Source organism: Puma concolor, chromosome C1 (genome assembly GCF_028749965.1).
Source record: "Puma concolor isolate L17-30 chromosome C1, mPumCon1.1.hap2, whole genome shotgun sequence".
NCBI lineage: Eukaryota > Metazoa > Chordata > Mammalia > Carnivora > Felidae > Puma > Puma concolor.
In genome coordinates, this window is record NC_141674.1 from 12,026,212 (window position 1) to 12,046,842 (window position 20,631).

At 51.7% G+C, this 20,631-nt stretch overlaps 1 protein-coding gene across 5 annotated transcripts in view; it reads right to left on the reverse strand.

The window, feature by feature from the left end:
* Nucleotides 1-19,834, reverse strand: part of SPATA21 (spermatogenesis associated 21) — a 36,978-nt gene extending 17,144 nt beyond the window's left edge. Inside the window, exons 1-10 of one of the 5 annotated variants that reach the window (XM_086715793.1) lie at nucleotides 14,751-14,907; nucleotides 14,473-14,652; nucleotides 13,054-13,225; nucleotides 11,316-11,467; nucleotides 8,356-8,575; nucleotides 5,385-5,680; nucleotides 4,955-5,003; nucleotides 3,968-4,407; nucleotides 3,488-3,576; nucleotides 1,240-1,377 (exon numbers count right to left, since the gene is read on the reverse strand). In XM_086715793.1, the coding sequence (XP_086571919.1) occupies nucleotides 1,240-1,377; nucleotides 3,488-3,576; nucleotides 3,968-4,407; nucleotides 4,955-5,003; nucleotides 5,385-5,680; nucleotides 8,356-8,575; nucleotides 11,316-11,467; nucleotides 13,054-13,182 (1,513 nt within the window). In that variant the 5' untranslated portion in view covers nucleotides 13,183-13,225; nucleotides 14,473-14,652; nucleotides 14,751-14,907. Of the gene's footprint in view, nucleotides 1-1,239; nucleotides 1,378-3,487; nucleotides 3,577-3,967; nucleotides 4,408-4,954; nucleotides 5,004-5,384; nucleotides 5,681-8,355; nucleotides 8,576-11,315; nucleotides 11,468-13,053; nucleotides 13,305-14,318; nucleotides 14,427-14,472; nucleotides 14,653-14,750; nucleotides 14,908-19,720 lie in introns of those variants that run through there. The other 4 variants (XM_086715792.1, XM_086715796.1, XM_086715795.1 and 1 more) reach the window with 4 other exon arrangements.
* Nucleotides 19,835-20,631: the final 797 nt, after the last annotated feature.

Sequence of the window (20,631 nt, forward strand, 5' to 3'; positions counted from 1 at the left end):
ACTTAAATGAATAAAACTTAAAAAAAAAAAAAAAAGACAGGTAGGTCTTAGCAGATGTTCTCTGAACTACTAGACAAATGAATGAATGGTCTCTAATCCTGAAAACCACCCTCTGAAGGTGCTTAATACTCTTATCCCCATGTCACAGATAAAGCCTGAGGCACGGAGAGTAGAAAACAGTTGCCAGAGGGTCACATAGGGGCAGAGCTGGGGTCAATTCCTGGCTTGTGTGTGTGGATTCACCCTTGTACAGTGATGGAGGAAACACAGGAGGCCAGGTAGTGGCCAGGACCCCAGGACCCTTACAGCTTCACTGCTCCCCGTGTTGTGCATCTAGCCAATCAAACCACGTGCGATTCCCCTGACCCCCCCCCCCCCATTCCTCTTCCCTTTGTCTACGTTATTTCCACCACCAGGAATGCCCTTCTTCCTTTTCTCCCCACCTAACCCCTGTCTAATCTTTCACAATTTGCCTCAGGCATCACCTCCTCCAGGAAGCCTTCCTCCCTGATCCCTTCCTCCAAGCCACCTTAAGTACTTCTTCCTTTGATGACTCCTACTTCTGTGTCCCTGTCTAGGTGAGCACCTCAAGGGCAGGTCTCATGGGTCTTACACATCCCTTTATTCTCACTGCCCAGCACGGGAATGGGCACACAGTGAGCATTTAATAAATATTTGGTGGATGAATAGTACCAGCAGGCTAACGTCTCCTGGACGCGTCCTGTGCACCAGGCCTTGTGCTCAATGCTTTGCCTGGATCATCTCATTTGCTTTTCGGTAGCCTGGTGAGATGGGTACTACTATCAGACCCATTTTACAGAAACAGGCGTGGTGAGCTTGTTCAAGGTCACACAGCTGGTCAAAGGAGCTACCAAGTCGGGAGAATGTCCTGTGAAGCACACGTGAGGGCCTAAAAGGGAGGAGTCTGAGGAATCACCTACGTCCTGGGGTCAGAAGGTAGGTCACGGTCATCTCTGGGTCCCCAGGACCTGGCACTGAGTGGGTGCTCAGAGAGCAGTAACCGTGGGGGCCAGCTACATAACTTGTGGGCCCCAGTGCAAAATGAAAACGCAGGGTGGGGCCCCTCACTCAAAAATTACGAAGAGTTTCCAGACTGTGACAGCAGACCATTAAACTGCGCGCAGGGCCCTTTGAGCGCGGGGCCCTGTGTGACCATGAAGGTCCCACGTGGCTGGTCCTGCCTGGGACTGAGAATGACGCCTCCCCCCCCCCACTCACCATCAACATCAGCACTCATCAGGGCGTCCTCTACCTGGGCCGGTGTCAGGGAGATGCCCACGAGCAACAGGATGTTCTCCAGGCTCTGGGCGTCCACCTCGCCATGGCCATTGAAGACCTCAAAGTAGCTGCGGAAGGCTGGGGGGGGGGGGGGGTGGCGCCGCGGGGTCACGTGAGGCAGGGACATTGCTTGTTGCTACCATTCATTCCACCCCTTCCAACCACCCTCCTGCCCCGGCATCCTTTAACACCATGGCCGGGAGGAGGGGCAAAGGTCACTAAAAGGACGACAGTGGAAGGCGCAGGCCCACTCACGCACTCTACTCAGTCTACTCTCTATTACAAGGTCAGGCCAAGGGTTCAGCTGGTGCACCAAATGCTAACCTCCTTAGCGATCTTCATTTTGTACCAGGAGGGCACACGCCCTATTGAGGGCACCCCTGCCATGTGCCAGGCACCATGCTGGGCTCTTTACGGCCGTGTTCTCATATTAAATTCTTACGACAACCTCTAAGAGTCGAATGCGGGGGCGCCTGGGTGGCGCAGTCGGTTAAGCGTCCGACTTCAGCCAGGTCACGATCTCGCGGTCCGTGAGTTCGAGCCCCGCGTCGGGCTCTGGGCTGATGGCTCAGAGCCTGGAGCCTGTTTCCGATTCTGTGTCTCCCTCTCTCTCTGCCCCTCCCCCGTTCATGCTCTGTCTCTCTCTGTCCCAAAAATAAATAAAAAAAAAGTTGAAAAAAAAAATTTTTAAAAAAAGAGTCGAATGCGTGTTCCTTTTGTAAAGATAGGGAAACTGAGGCTTAGAGACTAGCCGGGCAGGTCTTTCTGACTCTTTGGCTTTGGTGCTGTGTGGTCAATTATCTGCACGGACTAGGCTTCTAGGATAGCTTGTCTGGACCAGAGCAGAGGGCTGGAAGCACACTGAGAAAATTCCAGAAAAGCACCAACTGATACCAAAGCCACGGCCTGGTCATAACGTTGAGAGTGCCTGGCTTCTCAGCCCTCTCGTTACAGCAAAATGCAGGGAGAGTCAACAGACCTAGAGAGACAGCTGGTTCCACCAGTTGACAATAAGCCGCGTTGCCCTCATGGGCTGAATTGCATCCCACCCAGATTCCTCTGTTGCAGCCCTAGTCCCCACTACCTTAGCATGTGACTGCATTAGAGACAGGGCCTTTAAAGAGGTGGTTAAGTTAAATTAAAAAAAAAAATTTTTTTTTACTTTAATGTTTGTTTATTTTTGAGGGAGAGAGAGACAGAGTGTGAACAGGGGAGGGGCAGAGAGAGAGGGAGACACAGAATTAAGAGCAGGCTCCAGGTTCTGAGCTGTCAGCACGGAGCCCGACGCGGGGCTCGAACCCACGAACTGTGAGATCCTGACCTGAGCTGAAGTCAGACGCCCAACGACTGAGCCACGGAGGTGCCCCTTTAAATTTTTTGTTTGTTCGTTTTGTTTTAGATAGAGAGCGCGCAAGCAGGGGAGAGGGGTGGAAGGAGAGAGAGAGAGAATATCTTAAGCAGACTCTGAAGTTGTCAGCACAGAGCCCGACGTGGGGCTCGAACTCCCAAGAGTGAGTTCACGTGACCTGAGTCAAAGCCAGACGCTTAACCGACTGAGCCACTCAGGTGCCCCTGGAGGCGGTTAAGTTAAAATGTGACAGTAGCATGGGTCCTGATCCAATGTGACGAGTGTCCTTACAAGGAAAGGAAATGTGGGAAGAGACACCAGGGATGCGTGTGCACAGAGGGAGGACCACACGAGGACACAAGGAGAGGCGGCCGCCTGCAAGCCAAGGAGAGAGGCCTCAGAAGACACCAAATCTGCCAACACCTTGATCTTGGACTTCTAACCTTGAGAGCTGTGAGAAATAAATGCTCAGCCACACAGTTTGGGATACTCTGTTGTGGCGGCCCAAGCAAACTCTACAATTGCCGTGGGTGAGTCGCTGTACTTCTCTGAGCCTCGATGTTCCTATCTGTGAGACGGGCAGAACGGTGCCTCTTCTTCTGAGAGCAGTTGTGTTAACTCAGTGCCTGGCACATGATAGACTCTGAAGTCTGGCGCATAGAACAGACCCCAGGAAGGGGTCACGGGGAGCCAGAGAGCACTTTCGGGGAAGCCAGAAGGGGCCACGGCCGGCCACGGCTGACGGAGAGGTCACAGACTTGGGAGAGGAGAGAAGGGCGGAAGGAGGACAGCCGTGTGCCCTCCTGGGGCTGGGGTGGGGTGCGGCGGGGCTGCCCTCACCTTCCTCCTGCTTCAGGGTGAGGTGCTCCTCCGACCTCTCCTCCCGGGTCTGAGACAGCTTGAGGAGGCCGCACTCCTCCAGCTCCTGCCTGCAGAGGACGGACCGGGGCAGGGGCACATGTCCAGCCACCCTCCCTGGCCCGGAGCCTCCCCCAGGAAGCTAGGGGAGGGTGAGGGGGAAGGGGGGGACAGGGGAGGGCACCGGGAAGACGCTTGGGAAGTCAAGAGAGTCTCTCAGAGTGACCCCCGGTGAGGAGGCGGCAGGGGTGAGGGGCCATGAGGGGAAGGGACACACTGTGGGAGGGTTAGGAAGGGAAAAGCTGTCAGAGATGGGGGGAGAAAAGACCTAGGTGTGGGGGAGGGAGGGGACCGGAAGCGAGGAGAAACGGAGAGAGGACACCCGAGCAGGAACAGGTGCAGTGACAGGGACACTGGGACACGGGCTGTGACCTTGGGCGCCCTTTGCGGGGTGGCTCCTACCGTGCCTTGGAGCTGCTCAGGCTCCTGTCTCCGCTCGGGTGCAGGAGTTCTGTCCTTCTCCAGCCCGCGTCCAGGGTGGGGGGCGGCAGGGCCACCACGGGCCCTGGGACCGGGGCAGGGATTGACCCGGGGGCTGGCCACCGGGCCCAGGATGGGGCCATCACAGGGGCCGGCGCGGGGGTCTGAGGCAGGGTCAGAAGCAGGCTGGGGGCTGAGCTGGGCACAGGGGTCAGGGTCCTGGGGGACTTCCGGTTTGGCAGGGCCCGGGCCTTGGCCGTCGCCCTCCGATGTGTGGCCTCCGCCTCTTCCACCTCCAGCAAGCACTTCATGAAGCCTTGCCGAAGGTTCCCGAGGTTCTGGGCCCCTGCGGCCACCATGGGCGCCTGAGGCTGCTTCTGCACGGGATCCAGGTCCCTCCTCTCTCCAGTGTCCCTCATCTCCTGGGGACAGGACACGGGAAGGGACCCTCCATAACTGCCCGGGACGACGCATGCGAGGCGCCTAATAAATGCCCACTCATTCGTCCGGCAAATCCAGCCACCTCCTGCGTCTGTCCCTCCCAATACAGGGATGGGCCGTCCCCAGTCCACCTCCAGCCCCCAGGCCATGCTGCACAGACTCCTGGGCCCTTTCTCCCAGATGAGACACAGGGCTTGCCTCACACCCTGTCCCTGAGGGTATCGGCTCTGCTTCGTCCGTTATTATCTTCCTAAAAAAAATCTCCCCCCTGACCAACCCCTCCAGCTACCAGCCCAGGGCTCTGCTCCTCTTTCCAAGCTCCAGAGTACAAGGGCATCCTCTGACCACCACGCCCCCCCCCCACAAGACGCACACACACGCCTACGTGCAAACACACACGCATGCGTGTGCCTCCACGTACACACTCACACCTACGCCTTCCCCAGCTGGACTCCAAATACCACAGCCCCCTCCTTCCTCTTCCTGCCCACCTGTGCCCTCCCCACCCCCCACTCTGGGTCTACTTACTGGTGGAAGAACAGGCCCTGGTGTTGGCTGGGTCTCCACCCCCTCGACCCTAAACAAGGGAGAGACCCCGGGACGGCAGAGGGGCTCAGCTCAAGACTTGTCCTTTGCGCCGACCGTCCCTCCGCCCCCAGGACACTCAGATGATCCCTGCATCCCTCCGGCCTTCTAATCTCAGAGGGGCCCCTCATTCCCTCACATCCCCACGTGAGGACAAGGCCCTTAAAGCACAGGTTTGCAGCACAAAGAATTCTGGTGTCAGAGCTATCATACAGACGGGGAAACTGAAGCCCAGAGGGGCGTGACTTGCCCGAGGTCCTACATCAGGTCAGGAGGAGTCAGGACTAGAATTCACCTCACCGGTAACTTACCAGAAGCATGTCCTCGTTGGGCCAGGGAGTGGGGTAGGGGATGGCATCAGGGGATGGCTTACCCTCCTTTTGGGGGGTCAGGTCCTGGCGTGGATGGTGGGAAGGAGCTGGCCGTCTTTTCCTCCAGAGTTGCCAGGGGCACTCGGGGCCCTGCCCCCCGAGAACTGTCCTCATGTCCCCCTGGGCCAGGCTCTGGCAGAGCCCCCTGTGGCCCGATACATGGGGTGTCCACCTCCTCGGCGGGCTTGTCTCCCGGTTGCTGCCCACGGCTGTCCGAGGTGCAAAAAGCCTTCACCGGCTGTACTATGTCTTCCCCATTAGCTGCCTGGTGACCTGGGGGAGGCCGCCACTCTGGGTCCTGCCAAGGACAAGGATACCAAAATGAGGAGTCCCATCCTGGCTCCCAGGTGAATTCCACAGTCACCTGGAGACCAGTTATCACAGGCTTAGTCTCATCCAGGCACTGCAAGCGTCCTCTTACTGCGTGCTCCCAGCACCCCTAGAAAGCAGCACAGATTCTGGTGTTCAGGGATGAAACGCCGGGGCCCGTAGGAGTCATGGCCCACCCAAAGTCATAGGCGTAGAAGGGGAACTTGGAGGAAGTGAGGCAGTTCCCTTTAAATAGGGTTTCCCGGGGGCGCCTGGGTGGCGCAGTCGGTTGAGCGTCCGACTTCAGTCAGGTCACAATCTCGCGGTCCGTGAGTTCGAGCCCCGCATCGGGCTCTGGGCTGATGGCTCAGAGCCTGGAGCCTGTTTCTGATTCTGTGTCTCCCTCTCTCTCTGACCCTCCCCCGTTCATGCTCTGTCTCTCTCTGTCCCAAAAATAAATAAACGTTGAAAAAAAAAAAAAAATTTAAAAAAAAAAAAATAAATAAATAAATAAATAAATAGGGTTTCCCGAGGAGGGTTCAGAGTACAAGAATCCCTAAAAAAGGAGTTTTACGTCAACTGATACAGGACTTATTATAAAGTGACTTATGATCAACACAGTGTGATACCGGAATGAGGACAGAGAGATAAATGGAACAAAGAGAGTCCAGAAATAGACTTCCACATGCACGTTCAACTGGTTTGCCACGAAGGTACAAACCCAGTGTGGAAAGGAGTCTTCAGTAAACGGCGCTGGAATGGATGGATGGCCACACGCAAAAAACTGAACCACTATCTAACACGCACGCACGCGCAAGGATTAACTCAAAACGGATCCTAAAATGTAAATGTTAAGCCTAACATGAAAAAATTCTTGAAGAAAACATAGAACTTCTGATGTGACCTTGGGTTAAGCAAAGATGTCTAAGAAACAACACCAAAAAATCAAGCCCTAACGAAAATATTGATACATTCGGCCTTATCAGAATTCAGAACTTCTGTTCTTTGAAAGTCACTGGTAAGAGAATGGAAAAGACAAGACACAGACTGGGGGAAAGACATTCGCCAATCACACATCTGATAAAGGACTTGTGTTCAGAATATATAAGAACTCTCCAAACTCAATCAGAAGAAAAGAATCTGATTTTTTTTTTTAATTTTTTTTTCAACGTTTTTTATTTATTTTTGGGACAGAGAGAGACAGAGCATGAACGGGGGGGAGGGGCAGAGAGAGAGGGAGACACAGAATCGGAAACAGGCTCCAGGCTCTGAGCCATCAGCCCAGAGCCCGACGCGGGGCTTGAACACACGGACCGCGAGATCGTGACCTGGCTGAAGTCGGACGCTTAACCGACTGCGCCACCCAGGCGCCCCTAGAATCTGATTTTTTTTTAAAGGCAGTATGTGAAAGGACAATGCACAAAATGGAAGGAAAAAAGTGTGTAAATCGTTTTTGTCATAAGAGTTTAGTATCCACCATATATAAAGAACTCCTACAACTCAACAATAAGATGACTAGTCCGATGAAAACAACGGGCAAAGCATTTGAATAGACATTTCTCCAAAGAAGATATACGGATGGCCTAGAAGCGCATTTACAAATGGTCAGCACCGTTAGTCATTAGGAACATGCAAACCCAGGCCACCATGAGAGTCCACGAGGCACCTATCAGAACACTTAAAATTAAAGACCAGCCTGGGGCGCCTGGGTGGCGCAGTCGGTTAAGCGTCCGACTTCAGCCAGGTCACGATCTCGCGGTCCGGGAGTTCGAGCCCCGCATCGGGCTCTGGGCTGATGGCTCAGAGCCTGGAGCCTGTTTAAGGGGCCTGGGGAAATTTTAGTGGGGGGGGGGGGGAGGTGACAGATAAGGTTTGCTTTCTTGATTGTGGTGCTGGCTTCATGTGCACCAAAACATCAAGTTGTACGGTTGGAGTATGTGCGAGCGTGTGTCCATTATACCTCACTGAAGCTTTAAGGAAATAATCTTAAAATGAAAATAAGTGAAAAGGTATTTTGTAGTCAAGTGAGTTCGAAAAAGGCACCGCGCTCTAGCCGTCTCCTGCGAGGTCCCACAAAAGCTCGGCCGCTAAGAAGCAGCTTCTAGGATATCCTAGCGTGAAGAAAACTTTGTCTGAGCTTTTTATTTTATTTATTTATTTATTTATTTTATTTATTTTTGGGACAGAGAGAGACAGAGCATGAACGGGGGAGGGGCAGAGAGAGAGGGAGACACAGAATCGGAAACAGACTCCAGGCTCTGAGCCATCAGCCCAGAGCCCCATGCGGGGCTCGAACTCATGGACCACGAGATCGTGACCTGGCTGAAGTCGGACGCTTAACCGACTGCGCCACCCAGGCGCCCCTGTCTGAGCTTTTTAAATCCAACATGTGCCTGTTCTTATCCTACACGTAACCCCCAAGTCCTCCCTGCCTCCATCACCCCTTGACATACTGTGGGGCCACTCCGGAAACAGGTTGTAAAGGCTTGCCGTGGGCGATCAAGAATATCCAGAATATCCCAGTGACCCACACAGACTGGGCACTCGACATCGCCAGGGCACAGAGAGGAGCAGACACGAAATGGGGGGGCCCCGGGAGGCTCCTTGGTCTCCCCCAGAGAGCAGCCATTCTGTGCCCTCCTGTCACATCTCCGTGGACATTACCTGGTGGCTCTCGGGGGCCTGACCCTCCACCATCCCTGGGTTCTGATGTCTCCCCTGTTGGTCCTCGGTCTCCTTCCCTGAGCCCTGTTGCTGCTGTCCTTCCTGTGCCGCGGGGACCCTGGAAGGCAGCACCCCCAGCTCACTTCCTGGCTTGGCCTGATCACGGCCTCCTTGCCGCAATCCGGGCCCTTGCTGGGGTGCCGGGGTTGACTGCTTCTTCCTGGGGAGAACGACAAAGCGACACCTCAGCTCCTGGATTGGGCCATCGTTTTATATTCTTAGACTCCTTTGTATTTCCCAGAGCGCCCGTGCAGGACTAGGCACACCAGAGGTGCATACTTAATGCTGGAGAGAATGAATGGAGGACTGACATGAATTCCCCAAATCCCAGATACTATGATCTCAGTGTTTCGGGGCGTTAGGATTTTATTATTGTTGTTGTTCAGAATAAAAAGAAACATCAGGGGTGCCTGGCTGGCTCAGCCGGTGGAGCATGTGACTCTTGATCTCAGGGTTGTGAGTTCAAGCCCCACCTTGGGTGTAGCGGTTACTTAAAAAATAAAAGAATCTTGGGGCGCCTGGGTGGCGCAGTCGGTTAAGCGTCCGACTTCAGCCAGGTCACGATCTCGCGGTCCGTGAGTTCGAGCCCCGCGTCAGGCTCTGGGCCGATGGCCCAGAGCCTGGAGCCTGTTTCCGATTCTGTGTCTCCCTCTCTCTCTGCCCCTCCCCCATTCATGCTCTATCTCTCTCTGTCCCCAAAAAATAAATAAACGTTGAAAAAAAAAATTTAAAAAAATAAAAGAATCTTAAAAAAAAAAAGAAAGAAAGAAAAGAAAAAAAGAAAAATCAGAGAGAAGAGAGATTGAGGGGCTTGAAGGCTTGAGCCTAGGCCCATAAAGCCGAAGGAGAGAGCTCAGGGTTGATTCAGTCTGTGCCAGTCTGATGTCACTTTCATGTTCTGGAGTATTTCCCCAGGCTTCTTCCTATGGATGTAACATGTGTATTTCTCATGGGGATTTAGTTCATTACCATCTTCAAACAATTGCCTAATTGTACACAGTTACGATTACGTCGTGTGTACAGCTTTGCCATCTTTTTTCTTTTTTTTTTTTTAATTTTTTTAACATTTATTTATTTTTGAGACAGAGAGAGACAGAGCATGAATGGGGGAGGGTCAGAGAGAGGGAGACACAGAATCCAAAACAGGCTCCAGGCTTGAGCTGTCAGCACAGAGCCTGACGCGGGGCTCGAACTCACGGACTGCGAGATCATGACCTGAGCCGAAGTCAGCCGCTTAACCGACTGAGCCACCCAGGCGCCCCCTTTTTTTTTCTTTTTTTTTTTTTTCTTTTTTGCCATCTTTTTTCAATGATCGTTTTAACCTAATTTTTTTCCGTGCCAAAACATCTCTCATACACACGCCTTTTAAGTGGAAGTAGAAAATTCCATATTCGATAAATAAGCATATTCGACTTTACCATTCCTCTGTAGTGGGTATTTAGGGCATACTGGCATTTCCAGCATTTTTAGCATTTAAAATGACGTGGCAGAGGGAAAAAACTTGCGTAAAACTTTGCCCACGTCGCCAATTATTTCCTCAGGGTGTATTTCTAGACATGGATGAAGGTAAAGGTATTTTTAAGGCCGTTGAAACAAATGGCCAAGTTGTTGAACAGATGTGTTGAAATGGTTTCTATTTCTACCGGTTCCCATCTGGGCGGAGGGGGGCTCCGACCTAGCTTTGCTTCATTTCCCTAACTTTCCATGTAGAAGAGATTATTCAGAGGCTTTTGGTTATAAGCAAATTAAAACGATATGCTGACTAGTCTGAACTATTCCTATTTCTCAAATCTTTCCCTTTTTGCTTCTGTCTGTTTCTCTTTCACTTTCCTCTTTTGAAAAAGATTACACTCTGGGGCTCCTGACTGGCTCAGTCGGTGGAGCATGGGACTCTTGATCTCAGGGTTCTGAGTTTGAGCCCCACGTTGGGTGTAGAGATGACTTAAAAATAAAATCTTTAAAATATAAGAGTCTCATACTCTGGTTTCTTTTCAGATCGTATAAAGCTTTTGCCTTTTAAAATAGGAGTCTTGGGGCGCCTGGGTGGCGCAGTCGGTTAAGCGTCCGACTTCAGCCAGGTCACGATCTCGCGGTCCGTGAGTTCGAGCCCCGCGTCGGGCTCTGGGCTGATGGCTCAGAGCCTGGAGCCTGTTTCCGATTCTGTGTCTCCCTCTCTCTCTGCCCCTCCCCCGTTCATGCTCTGTCTCTCTCTGTCCCAAAAATAAATAAACGTTGAAAAAAAAAATTTAAAAAAAAAAATAAAATAGGAGTCTTGGGGCACCCGGGTGGCTCAGTCGGTTGAGCGACGGACTTCGGCTCAGGTCATGATCTCACGGTCTGTGAGTTCGAGCCCGGCTCCAGGCTCTGTGCTGACAGCTCAGAGCCTGGAGCCTGCTTCAGATTCTGTGTCTCCCTCTCTCTCTGACCGCCCCCCCCCCCCCCGTTCATGCTCTGTCTCTTTCTGTCTCAAAAATAAACATTAAAAAATTTTTTTTAAATATGAGTCTTACTGTAGACAAGGTAAAAATACAATATATAGAAAATAGTAACAAGAATGCCATGTAAATGTGTGTTTCTGAGTCTCAGCCTCTCTTTTGTTCAGTCTTCCATTAATTCGGTGAACACATGTTTATTGAACATTTACTAAGTGCCAGGCACAGTCCCAGGCATGAGGGGTTTGAAGCAGAGCAGGACACATAAAAGAAGCTTGTGGTCCAGTGGGTCTAGAAGCCAGTGCAGATGGAAGGTTCGGGAGCAATGATGTAGCAGGATTTGTGCCCCCCGTGAGAGAGAAGATTAAGGGCGTATTTGCCTTAGGCTGGGAGTCCTGCCTCATCCCTGTCCCCTAGGTGGCTCATAGAGTTCTCTCCCGGACCTTCTTTAAGAAGTCCCCAGCTCACCCTGGTTCTGCCGGCCGCCTCTGCTCCTGGGTCCTGAGCTCCCGAGGCCCTTCCTCTGAGGCTGCGCTGTGTTCTGGTCCCTTCTCTGGCCCCCCTGGGGCTGATGAGGGCTGCTTCCCACTGCCCATCCCTGCAGCATCTGGAAACGCAACCTGGAACAGAGATGCCCATGCGCTAGCCCAAGGGTTGGCCACAAGTACCCATTCTGGAGGGCTCCTCCCTCTCCTTGGACATCGTCCAGGCCTCAGGGACAGGGACATCCTGTGCTGACTGCGGAAGGCGCTGCAGAGAGGCGAGGAGGAGGAGGAGGAGGAGAAGGAGGAGAAGGGAGAGGTGCAAGAGAGGGGGAGGGGGAAGGGGAGGGGGGAGACAGGGAGCTGGAGAGTGGCTAGGCGTAAGACCTGGCCCAAGCCAGCAGCGCTAAGGGCTCTAGCAGAAACCTACAGTCCGGGGTAGCACCTGAGCCAAGGGAACCCCCGGAGGACAGCCTGATGGAGCCCCCTGGGGGACATCACGACCCTCAGAAGATCCAAGAGAGGCTTCCACGATTTCTGCTACTTCACAGGTCAGGCTCTGGAACCGGATCTCGATGCCCATCTTGGTCTATCAGTCCCTGGCTGAGCCAGTGACTGGAGCCAGCTCCGACCCTCACCTGAGGCAGCAGACTCCAGACGACCTGCCTCAATCACTTGAGGACAGTTGTTCTAATGCAAGGTCGAGCCAACACTGAGGACACCTACGCTCGGGGAGGCAGGGTCTGTGCCCCAGGCAGTGGGGCTCAAAGGGGTGCCATGGCCCGCCCAAGGTCATATGGCTGGTTACATAACCGGACTGAAACCCATGACTTTGTTTGTTGAAAAAAAAAATGAGGGGTAGAGGTGGAGGGAGCCCTGAACGCTTGCCCCAGTCTCCTTCTAAGACCGGCCCCCCTACCTTCAGGCGCTCTCCCTGCCCCCAAGGGAAGCCGTGATTTATAACAGAAGCTACAGGGAGAGGATAACACTTTACCCAAGGGAATGTTGACTTTTTTTTTTTTTTATGGTGACATTTTTGGCTCTGGGGAAACCAGATGGGAAGGAGGGCTTTGCTTTCTCTGTGCTCTTCAGTTCATGCCCCTTGGCACCTAAAAGAATGGCTGGAAAGAGGCTGAGGGGTATGATGGAGGCTTAGGATGCAGGCTGAGGGCTGGGAAGGGTCGTGCTGGAAGCCCTGAGCAACTGTCAGGAGACTGGAGGGTCTAAAGGGGGCTGGGGGCACACAGCAGAGTAAATAGGAATTCTGGTTTTGCTCACCCAGCATCTATCCTGGTAAGAGAAGCCAGTGGAGTCAGGTGAGTACCACCTCTGGCTCCGTTATACCAAGAGATCCAGGCCACTCTGCTCTGCCACGGTGACTAATTCAGGGATGAGCATGTGACCACGATCTGGGCCAGTCGCAGTGATACCAGAGACTTCCTTCAACTATTGCAGAGAGGCTCTCTTCCTGTTGGGGACGCTATGCCAGAGGACGTAAGATGAGAAGATTTTAGCCCGAAGTGGCCAGGGCAATCCTTGCCACCTTTCAGGAAGGGCCTGCCTGGGAGCGTCACACTGGAAGGCAGAGCCAACAGACACTCATGTAGCACCTTGATCCAGCCATACCTGAAGCACACCCGTAGATCTGTCATCTACCCAAGCTGATGTAGGGAAAGGTGCCGGCTGGGAATAGCAGGGTCAGAACATGAGGTGCAGGGCCCTACCTGGCTGATTTCTGATATGGTAGGCTCAACACCAGGCCTCTTGCTGGTGGTGCTCATGCCAGGACTTGGCTGGGCTTCTGGAGCCTTGATCCTTCCCTCCGTGTGCATCTGGGCGTTTCCGTTGTCCATTGTGCCACAGCCAGTGAGGGTGCCAAGTGAGGGGCATCAGTTGCTGTGGTCCCACAGGAGAAATCCAATCAAAGTTCCACCAAGGTCATTACCTATGCACTCTTCAGCAGCCCACCTGGAACCTGTGATACAGAGAGCCTGGCTCAAGGGAATAGTCAGGGCCCGGCCCACACCGGAGAGGGATGCAGCGGAAACAGAGAGCTAGCCACACATTCATCCTGATTCTCACAGTAACTCCGAGGAGCAAAGTCACTGGCCCAGGGTCCAATGCCAACTAGGCCACAGAGCAGGAATTAAACCGTGGCCTGTCGGATCCCCAAACACACGCACTTTCTCCTACCCCAGCATTTCCTAATGGGTGCTCTTTGGTCCTAATATTGGTCCCATGAGGTACACCACACACACACACACAAAAGAGTTCTGAGGCCAAATGCATTTGGAAAGTGCTGAGTTAAAATAGAATAGGCTCTGGAGCCCCTGGGTGGCTCAGTCGGTTAACGGTCCGACTTCGGCTCAGGTCACGATCTCGCGGTTCGTGAGTTCGAGCCCCGCGTCAGGCTCTGTGCTGACGGCTCAGAGCCTGGAGCCTGCTTCGGATTCTGTCTCCCTCTCTCTCTGCCCCTCCCCTGCTCACGCTCTGTCTCTCTCTCTCTGTCTCTCAATAATAAATAAACGTTAAATTTTTTTTTTAAATAGAATAGGCTCTGTGCTGCAGAACTTCTCAGAGCCTTCAATGTGCATGTTAAATATACATTTTAAAGAGTGTCCCAGAATGTCACGGCTGTTGCTGCTATAGATGAAAACTCCAAGTTCTTCTTGGGGTTAAGGAACAAGAGCTGAGAACATCTGTCTCGGGAACCCCAAGGTCTCCAATAGCAACATTTAGTTCGCCAAAGCACCCTCCACCCTGCCCCGGACACATCCCTTTCTAAAGCCTTTCTTGGTGTCTCTCCTGCCTCTCCCACCCAACCTCTTATTAGGCTGTTTCACCACCCCCTACTCAAACATGTTTCAACCTGAGCAGCCCTCCCACAATCCTAATCCCACAGACCCCCAGCCTCTGTGCCCACATCCCACTTCTCTGTCTCCCCAACAACCCCCACCCCCCCCACCACCACCATTCTTCAACCTCCCACCTCTTCTCCAAGCTTCTAGCCACCTCAGTCACCTCCAGCGTCTGGATTCCTCTGAGGTAACATTAACACTATTTCTATGGGTGCATCACAGACCCCTTTATACTGTTGACGATTCCTAGGGGTAAATCCCACCCCCCCAGTGCGACCCTGGGACCTTGAAGATCTTGATGGTGCTTTCACTTTAAACCAGGGCAGGCCAGCCAACAGACACAGGAGTCTTCTATTTGCTGGGGGCGTTTGCAGGCGGTGCTCTCCTAAGGGCTCTGTGGGATCACTGGGTTCAGCCCTGAGGCTCAGAGGAGCCCCGTGTCTCGTCCAGCGCAACTCAGCTAGTCTGCAGAAGATCTGGGTTCAGCCCCAGGCCTGTGCGGCTCCCGGGACCGCGTGTCTCACCGTCTTATCTCGCATCCAAAGAAGCTCAAGCCACTTAACTCGTCTACCTACGTAACCAACAGCTGTTTAACAGACACCTGCCCGAGCTGGGCACGGCACCAGGTCCTGAGGATGCGCTGGCTGTTCTGAAGGCTCTCGCAGCGTACCGGGAGCACAGAGCAGGTGCTCCCAACAGCCACGACCCCCAATCCCCACTCCCTCCTCCTTTCCTCCCACCCCTACCTATACCCCGATCCTTCCTGCAGCTAGGCCTGCGCCCCTACAATGCAGACGAGACCTCCATCCCGTGGGGCGCCCGCCCCAGGCGCAGCGCCCGTCTCCCCAAGGGTCTAGTCTCTCGCTTGGCACAGGGAGGTCAGCGCTGTGACCAAATCCCACCCTCTGCCCTGGAAGTTCCTTGCTCCTCCCAGTCTCTCTCCCATGAGGGCCCCCTGCACTTCCCCCTTCCCTCCGGGCATTCCCGCCCCAGGGGTGGATGACCCGTCCGGAGGACCGCCCTTCCAGACCCCTCGAACACGCCCCCCATTGTCCCCTGTCTCCACCTCAGAATCCTCAGGCCCCGGCATTCCACAAGCTGGAATTTTGAGGGGGCAGAGGCTCCAGAGGGGATCCAGCCCCCTCTCCGTCCCCATCTGGGACTTACAAACCCTGTGAGAGTCTGAACGAGGGGACGCCCCCAACCCTAGTAGAAGGGCATGGAATCTGAGGACAGAATTGAGGCAGGTGGGTGGCACATACAGACGACGATGTCCTTTCCGAGAACTTGTACCTTCTGGTTTTGTCCACGGCTTTGTGGCGATTTCATTCACATCCCATACAATTCTCCCACTTATTAATTAATTAGTTTTAAAATTATTTATTTATTTATTTTATTTTTGAGAAAGAGAGGGAAAGCTGGGAAGGGGCAGAGAGAGAGAGAGAGAGAGAGAGAGAGAGAGAGAGAGAATCCCAAGCAGGCTCCACTCTCACCACACACCCCGACACGGGGCTTGATCCCACAACTGTGAGATCATGACCTGAGCCAGTATTGAGTCACATGCTCAGCTGACTGAGCCCCCCCCCCCAGGCGCCCCACAGTTCTCGCATTTAAAGTGTGCCATTCAAGGGTGCCTGGGGGGGCTCAGTCGGTTCAGCGTCTGACTCTTGATTTCGGCGCAGGTCATGATCTCCCAGTTCATGAGTTCGAGCCCCACATCGGGCTCTCTGCTGACAGGGCAGAGCCTGCCTGGGATTCTCTCTCTCTCTCTCTGTCTCAAAATAAATAAGTGAACTTAAAAAAAAATAAAGTGTACAACTCAGAGGCTTGTAATATATTCACAGAATTGTTTGATCACCCCAATATTAGAACAACTTTATCACCCTAAAAAGGAACTCCACACCCCTTCACCATCACCTCAATTCTCACACCCCACCCCAGCCCTAGGCAACCACTAATCTACTGTCTGCCTTGCACATATGCCTGTTCTGGACATTTCATATAAATGGACTCATACGATACCTAGTCCCTGGTGACTGGCTTCTTTCACTTGGCAAAATGTTGTCAAGGTTCATTGCCTTTTGTGGCCAACATAATATATTTTGTACAACCACTTATCAATTAATGGACATTTGTGTGTTTCTACTTCTGGGATATTATGAGGAATGCTGCTGTAAACATTCGTGTACACATTTTTGTGCAAATACATGTTTTCATTTCTCATTTGTCTTTATTTTTTTATTTATTTTTGGGACAGAGAGAGAAGAGCATGAACGGGGAAGGGTCAGAGAGAGAGGGAGACACAGAATCGGAAACAGGCTCCAGGCTCTGAGCCATCAGCCCAGAGCCCGACGCGGGGCTCGAACCCACAGACCGCGAGATCGTGACCTGGCCGAAGTCGGACGCTCAACCGACTGCGCCACCCAGGCGCCCCTGTGCAAATACATGTTTTCATTTCTCTTGAGTATACAGCTAGGAAAGTAATCGCTGGGTTAGAGGCTAACTCTATGTTTAGTTTCTTGGGTAATTGCCAGATGGCTTCCAAGGGGAAGGCATCATTTTACATTCCCAACTGCAGTGTAGGAGGGTTCCAACTCTCCTGTATCCTGACGAACCCTTGTTATTATCTGCCTTTTTGAGTTCTAGCCATCCTAGTGGGTGTGGGTATGAGGCGGAATCTTACTGTGGTTTTGGTTTGTGTTTCCCAGATGGCTGATAAGGTGGAGCACCTTTCTTTCTTTCCATTTACCTATTTACTTTTTTAAAGGATTTTTTGTTGGAGACAGAGAGAGAGAGAGAGGCAGAGCGCGGGCAGGAAAGGGGCAGAAAGAGAGGGAGACACAGAATCTAAAGCAGGCTCCAGGCTCTGAGCTGTCAGCACAGAGCCCAATGGGGTCTTGAACTCAACAAACTGTGAGATCATGACCCGAGCTGAAGTTGGACACTTAACTAAATGAGCCACCCGGGCGTCCCTAAAAGATTTTATTTTTAAGTAATCTCTAGGCTCAATGAGGGGCTCAAACTCACAGCCTGAGATCAAGAGTCGCATGCTTTTCCGACTGAGCCAGCCAGGTGCCACATAGTGGAGCATCTTTCCATGTGCTTATTGGCTATTCGTGTATCTTCTTGGGGAAAATGTCCACTAGAGTCCATTATTCATGCATAAATTGGATTATTTGTCTTTTTACTATTGAATGGTAAGGGTTCTTTATATATTCTAGATATAAGTCCCTTGTCAGATATATAATTTGCAAGATTATTCTCCCATTATGTGCATTGTATTTTCACTTGTCCTTTGTAGCACAAAAGTTTTAAATTTTATTTAAGTCTTATTTATCTATTTTTTCTTTTTTAAAACTTTTATGTATTTATTTTGAGAGAGAGAGAGAGAGAGAGAGAGAGAGCAGGGTAGAAGGGCAGAGGGAGAGAGGGAGAGAATCCCAAGCAGGCTCTATGCTCAGAGCAGGGCCCAACGAAGGGCTTGATTGCAGGACCATGGGATCGAACCACATGAGCTGAAGTCACGAGTCAGACGCTTAACCAATTGAGCCATCTAGGCATCCCTGTCGATTTTTTATTTTGTTGCTTGTGCTTTTAGTGTCATTTTTTTTTTATTTTTTTTAACGTTTATTTATTTTTGAGACAGAGAGAGACAGAGCATGAATGGGGGAGGGTCACAGAGAGAGGGAGACACAGAATCTGAAACAGGCTCCAGGCTCTGAGCTGTCAGCACAGAGCCCGATGCGGGGCTCGAACTCACGGACTGCGAGATCATGACCTGAGCCGAAGTCGGATGCTTAACCGACCAAGCCACCCAGGCACCCCTAGTGTCATTTTTTAAAGGTGCTTTTAGTGTCCTTTCTAAGAATCCAGTAGGTTCTTTTTTGATTAGGACATAAACGCAAGGTCATGAAGGTTTAGGTCTATGTTTTCTCTTAAAAGCTGTGTAGTTTTAGCTCTTACACTTAGGTCTGAGACCTATTTTTAATTCCTTTTGTATATCGTGTGAGGTAGGGATCGAACGTCTGCATGTGGGTATCTCAGCACCATTTGTGGGAAAGACGACTGTTTCCCTATTGAATTGTTTTGGCACACTTCTAGAAAGTCAACTGACTATACATGTGAGGGGTTATTTCTGGATTCTCAATTCTACTCCACTGATCTGTGCATCCATCCTTGTTTTGGTACTATGCTGTCTTGATGACTGTAGCTTTGTAGTAAGTCTTGGAACCGGGAAGTGTGAGTTCTCCAACTTTGTTCTTTTTCAAGATTGCGTTGTTACTGAGTGCCCTTTTATAAGTGGTTTCCCCATCTGAGAAATGGGGGAAATTCCTCTGAGAAATGTCTGTGATGGGAGAAAGATACAGCAGAGAAAGATGGTAAGTGACAGGAGGCCACCGAGGACAGCTATCCACATTAAACCCTCACCCTGGCCCGGGACCTACCAGAAAGCAGCTGGGTGAATGAGCAAGATTTTGCTTCCCTGTTCCCTTCCTCATGCTTGGGATGGGCTCTATCTGGGCTTATATATACTCTGCTTGTTGGGTTGAATTGAATGTCTGGTAAATAATGTAATTAACCCGGGAGTTGATGATAGGTCCAATTACCCTCTGCAGCAGAGGTGTTGGGAGGCATTTCAGGAACGTCCAGCTATGAGGCTGGGATCTGAGAATAAGGCAAAAGGGACAGTTGGACTTCCTCCAACCCGAGGACAATGTAGTTGCCCTGGGCTTGTCACTGGTTCAGTGGACCTCCATCACACAACGGAGAGAACAATCCTCACCCTGCCCACCTCGCAGAGATTGTTATGTCCATGTAACATCTTCCGGAGAGCCTTCCCTGACTTCCCACGGCTGAGTTGGGTCTCTCTGCTCTTGGCGCCCATAGCCCCTGCGAATTCCTCCATCATAGCCCTTCCCACTGTGCACTGTAAATAACTCCTTTTCTCTCTGTCTCCTCTGGTCTGTGAGCTCCACGAAGACAGGAGCTGGGTTGGCTTCATCTCTGTGGCCCCAGCAGCCAGCACCCGCCATAGGGTAGGTGCTCAATCCCCGTCTTTGTTAGACCGAACTGAACTGAACGTGCTCTGAACACATGGTAGGGCCTGGCTTTCCCCGGCATGGGTGATGCTTCCCTTCGGGGCTCATGAGAGGAAAGCTTCCTACCTGTCGCGGCCACATGGTGAGGCCACACAGCCACCGTGGGCTGCCTTCAAGCTGCTTGGCTTCCAGAGGGGAAGTGATCGAGCTCAGTGCTGATTACAGACACTACCCTGAAGTTCAGCTCTTGAGAGTTCAGCTCTTGAAGTTCAGCTCTTGAGCTCTTGAGGTCCTAGATGCTCTCCCAGCTGGAAGTCCTCTAACCCAATGAGTCTGGGTGCTTTACTCCTTGGATACCCAATTCTCCCCTGTGTTGTTCAGTACATATTGATGCAAGGAGTCAGAGTGTGAAAGAGAAAACACAGTGGCCCATCCCTAAATGGCCACTTGGTTTTGGGATGTAGCCAACTGAACACACGCACACATTTACTCACCCGTTCGCTGAGCACCTACTCTGTGCCAGAACTTGTGCTGCTGAATACAGGGTCCACAGGTGACAGGGACAGGATCCTTCAAGAGGCTCACAGTCTGGTGGGAGAGCAGTCATATAAACCGAATGGTGAGAATGTGAAGGGGTAAGATCGTCAGTGTGGGAGTGCACCCTCCCTGCCCCTCTTCATACCTCTCCCCTCCACCTTTGAAGGGAGTTCTGTCTTTGCCACTCCAGGACTTAAGGGGAATGAGAGACGGGATCAAAGAAGCAGGAGGAAGAAATCTCATTTTCTGGGTCATTTCTCAATTTCCTCTTTGTTGTGGAGAATCAGGGTAATGAGCAAAGTTGAAATTAGAGGGTAAATCAATTCACACAAAGAGAAAATAACTTCACACCCCCCAGGATGGCTGTGATCAAAGAAAGTGGAAAGTAAGTATTGGTAAAGATGGGGGGAAATCGGAACCCTTGTTCATTGCTGGGAGGAACATAAAATGGTGTAGCCACTATGGAAAACAGTTCAGTGGTTCCAGAGAAAGCTCAACATAAAATTACCATATGGCCCAGCAAATCCACCTCCAGATATGTATATACTCAAGAGAATTGAAAACAAGGACTCAAACAAATCAGCATCATTCACAGTAGCCAAAAGGTGGAAACAACCCAAATGTCCATCAACAAATAAATGGATACACAAACTGTGAAATGTGCACACCAGGGAGTATCATTCAGGCATCAACAGGAATGAAGTTCTCATAGATGCTAGGACAGGAAGGAACCTTGAAAACATTATGCTGAGAAATAAACCAAGCACAAAGGCCTGATAACTGTATGATTCCACTTATATGAGGTATCTAGAATAGGCAAATTCACAGAGACAGAAAGTAGAATAAAAGCCACCAGGGGTTGGGGGGA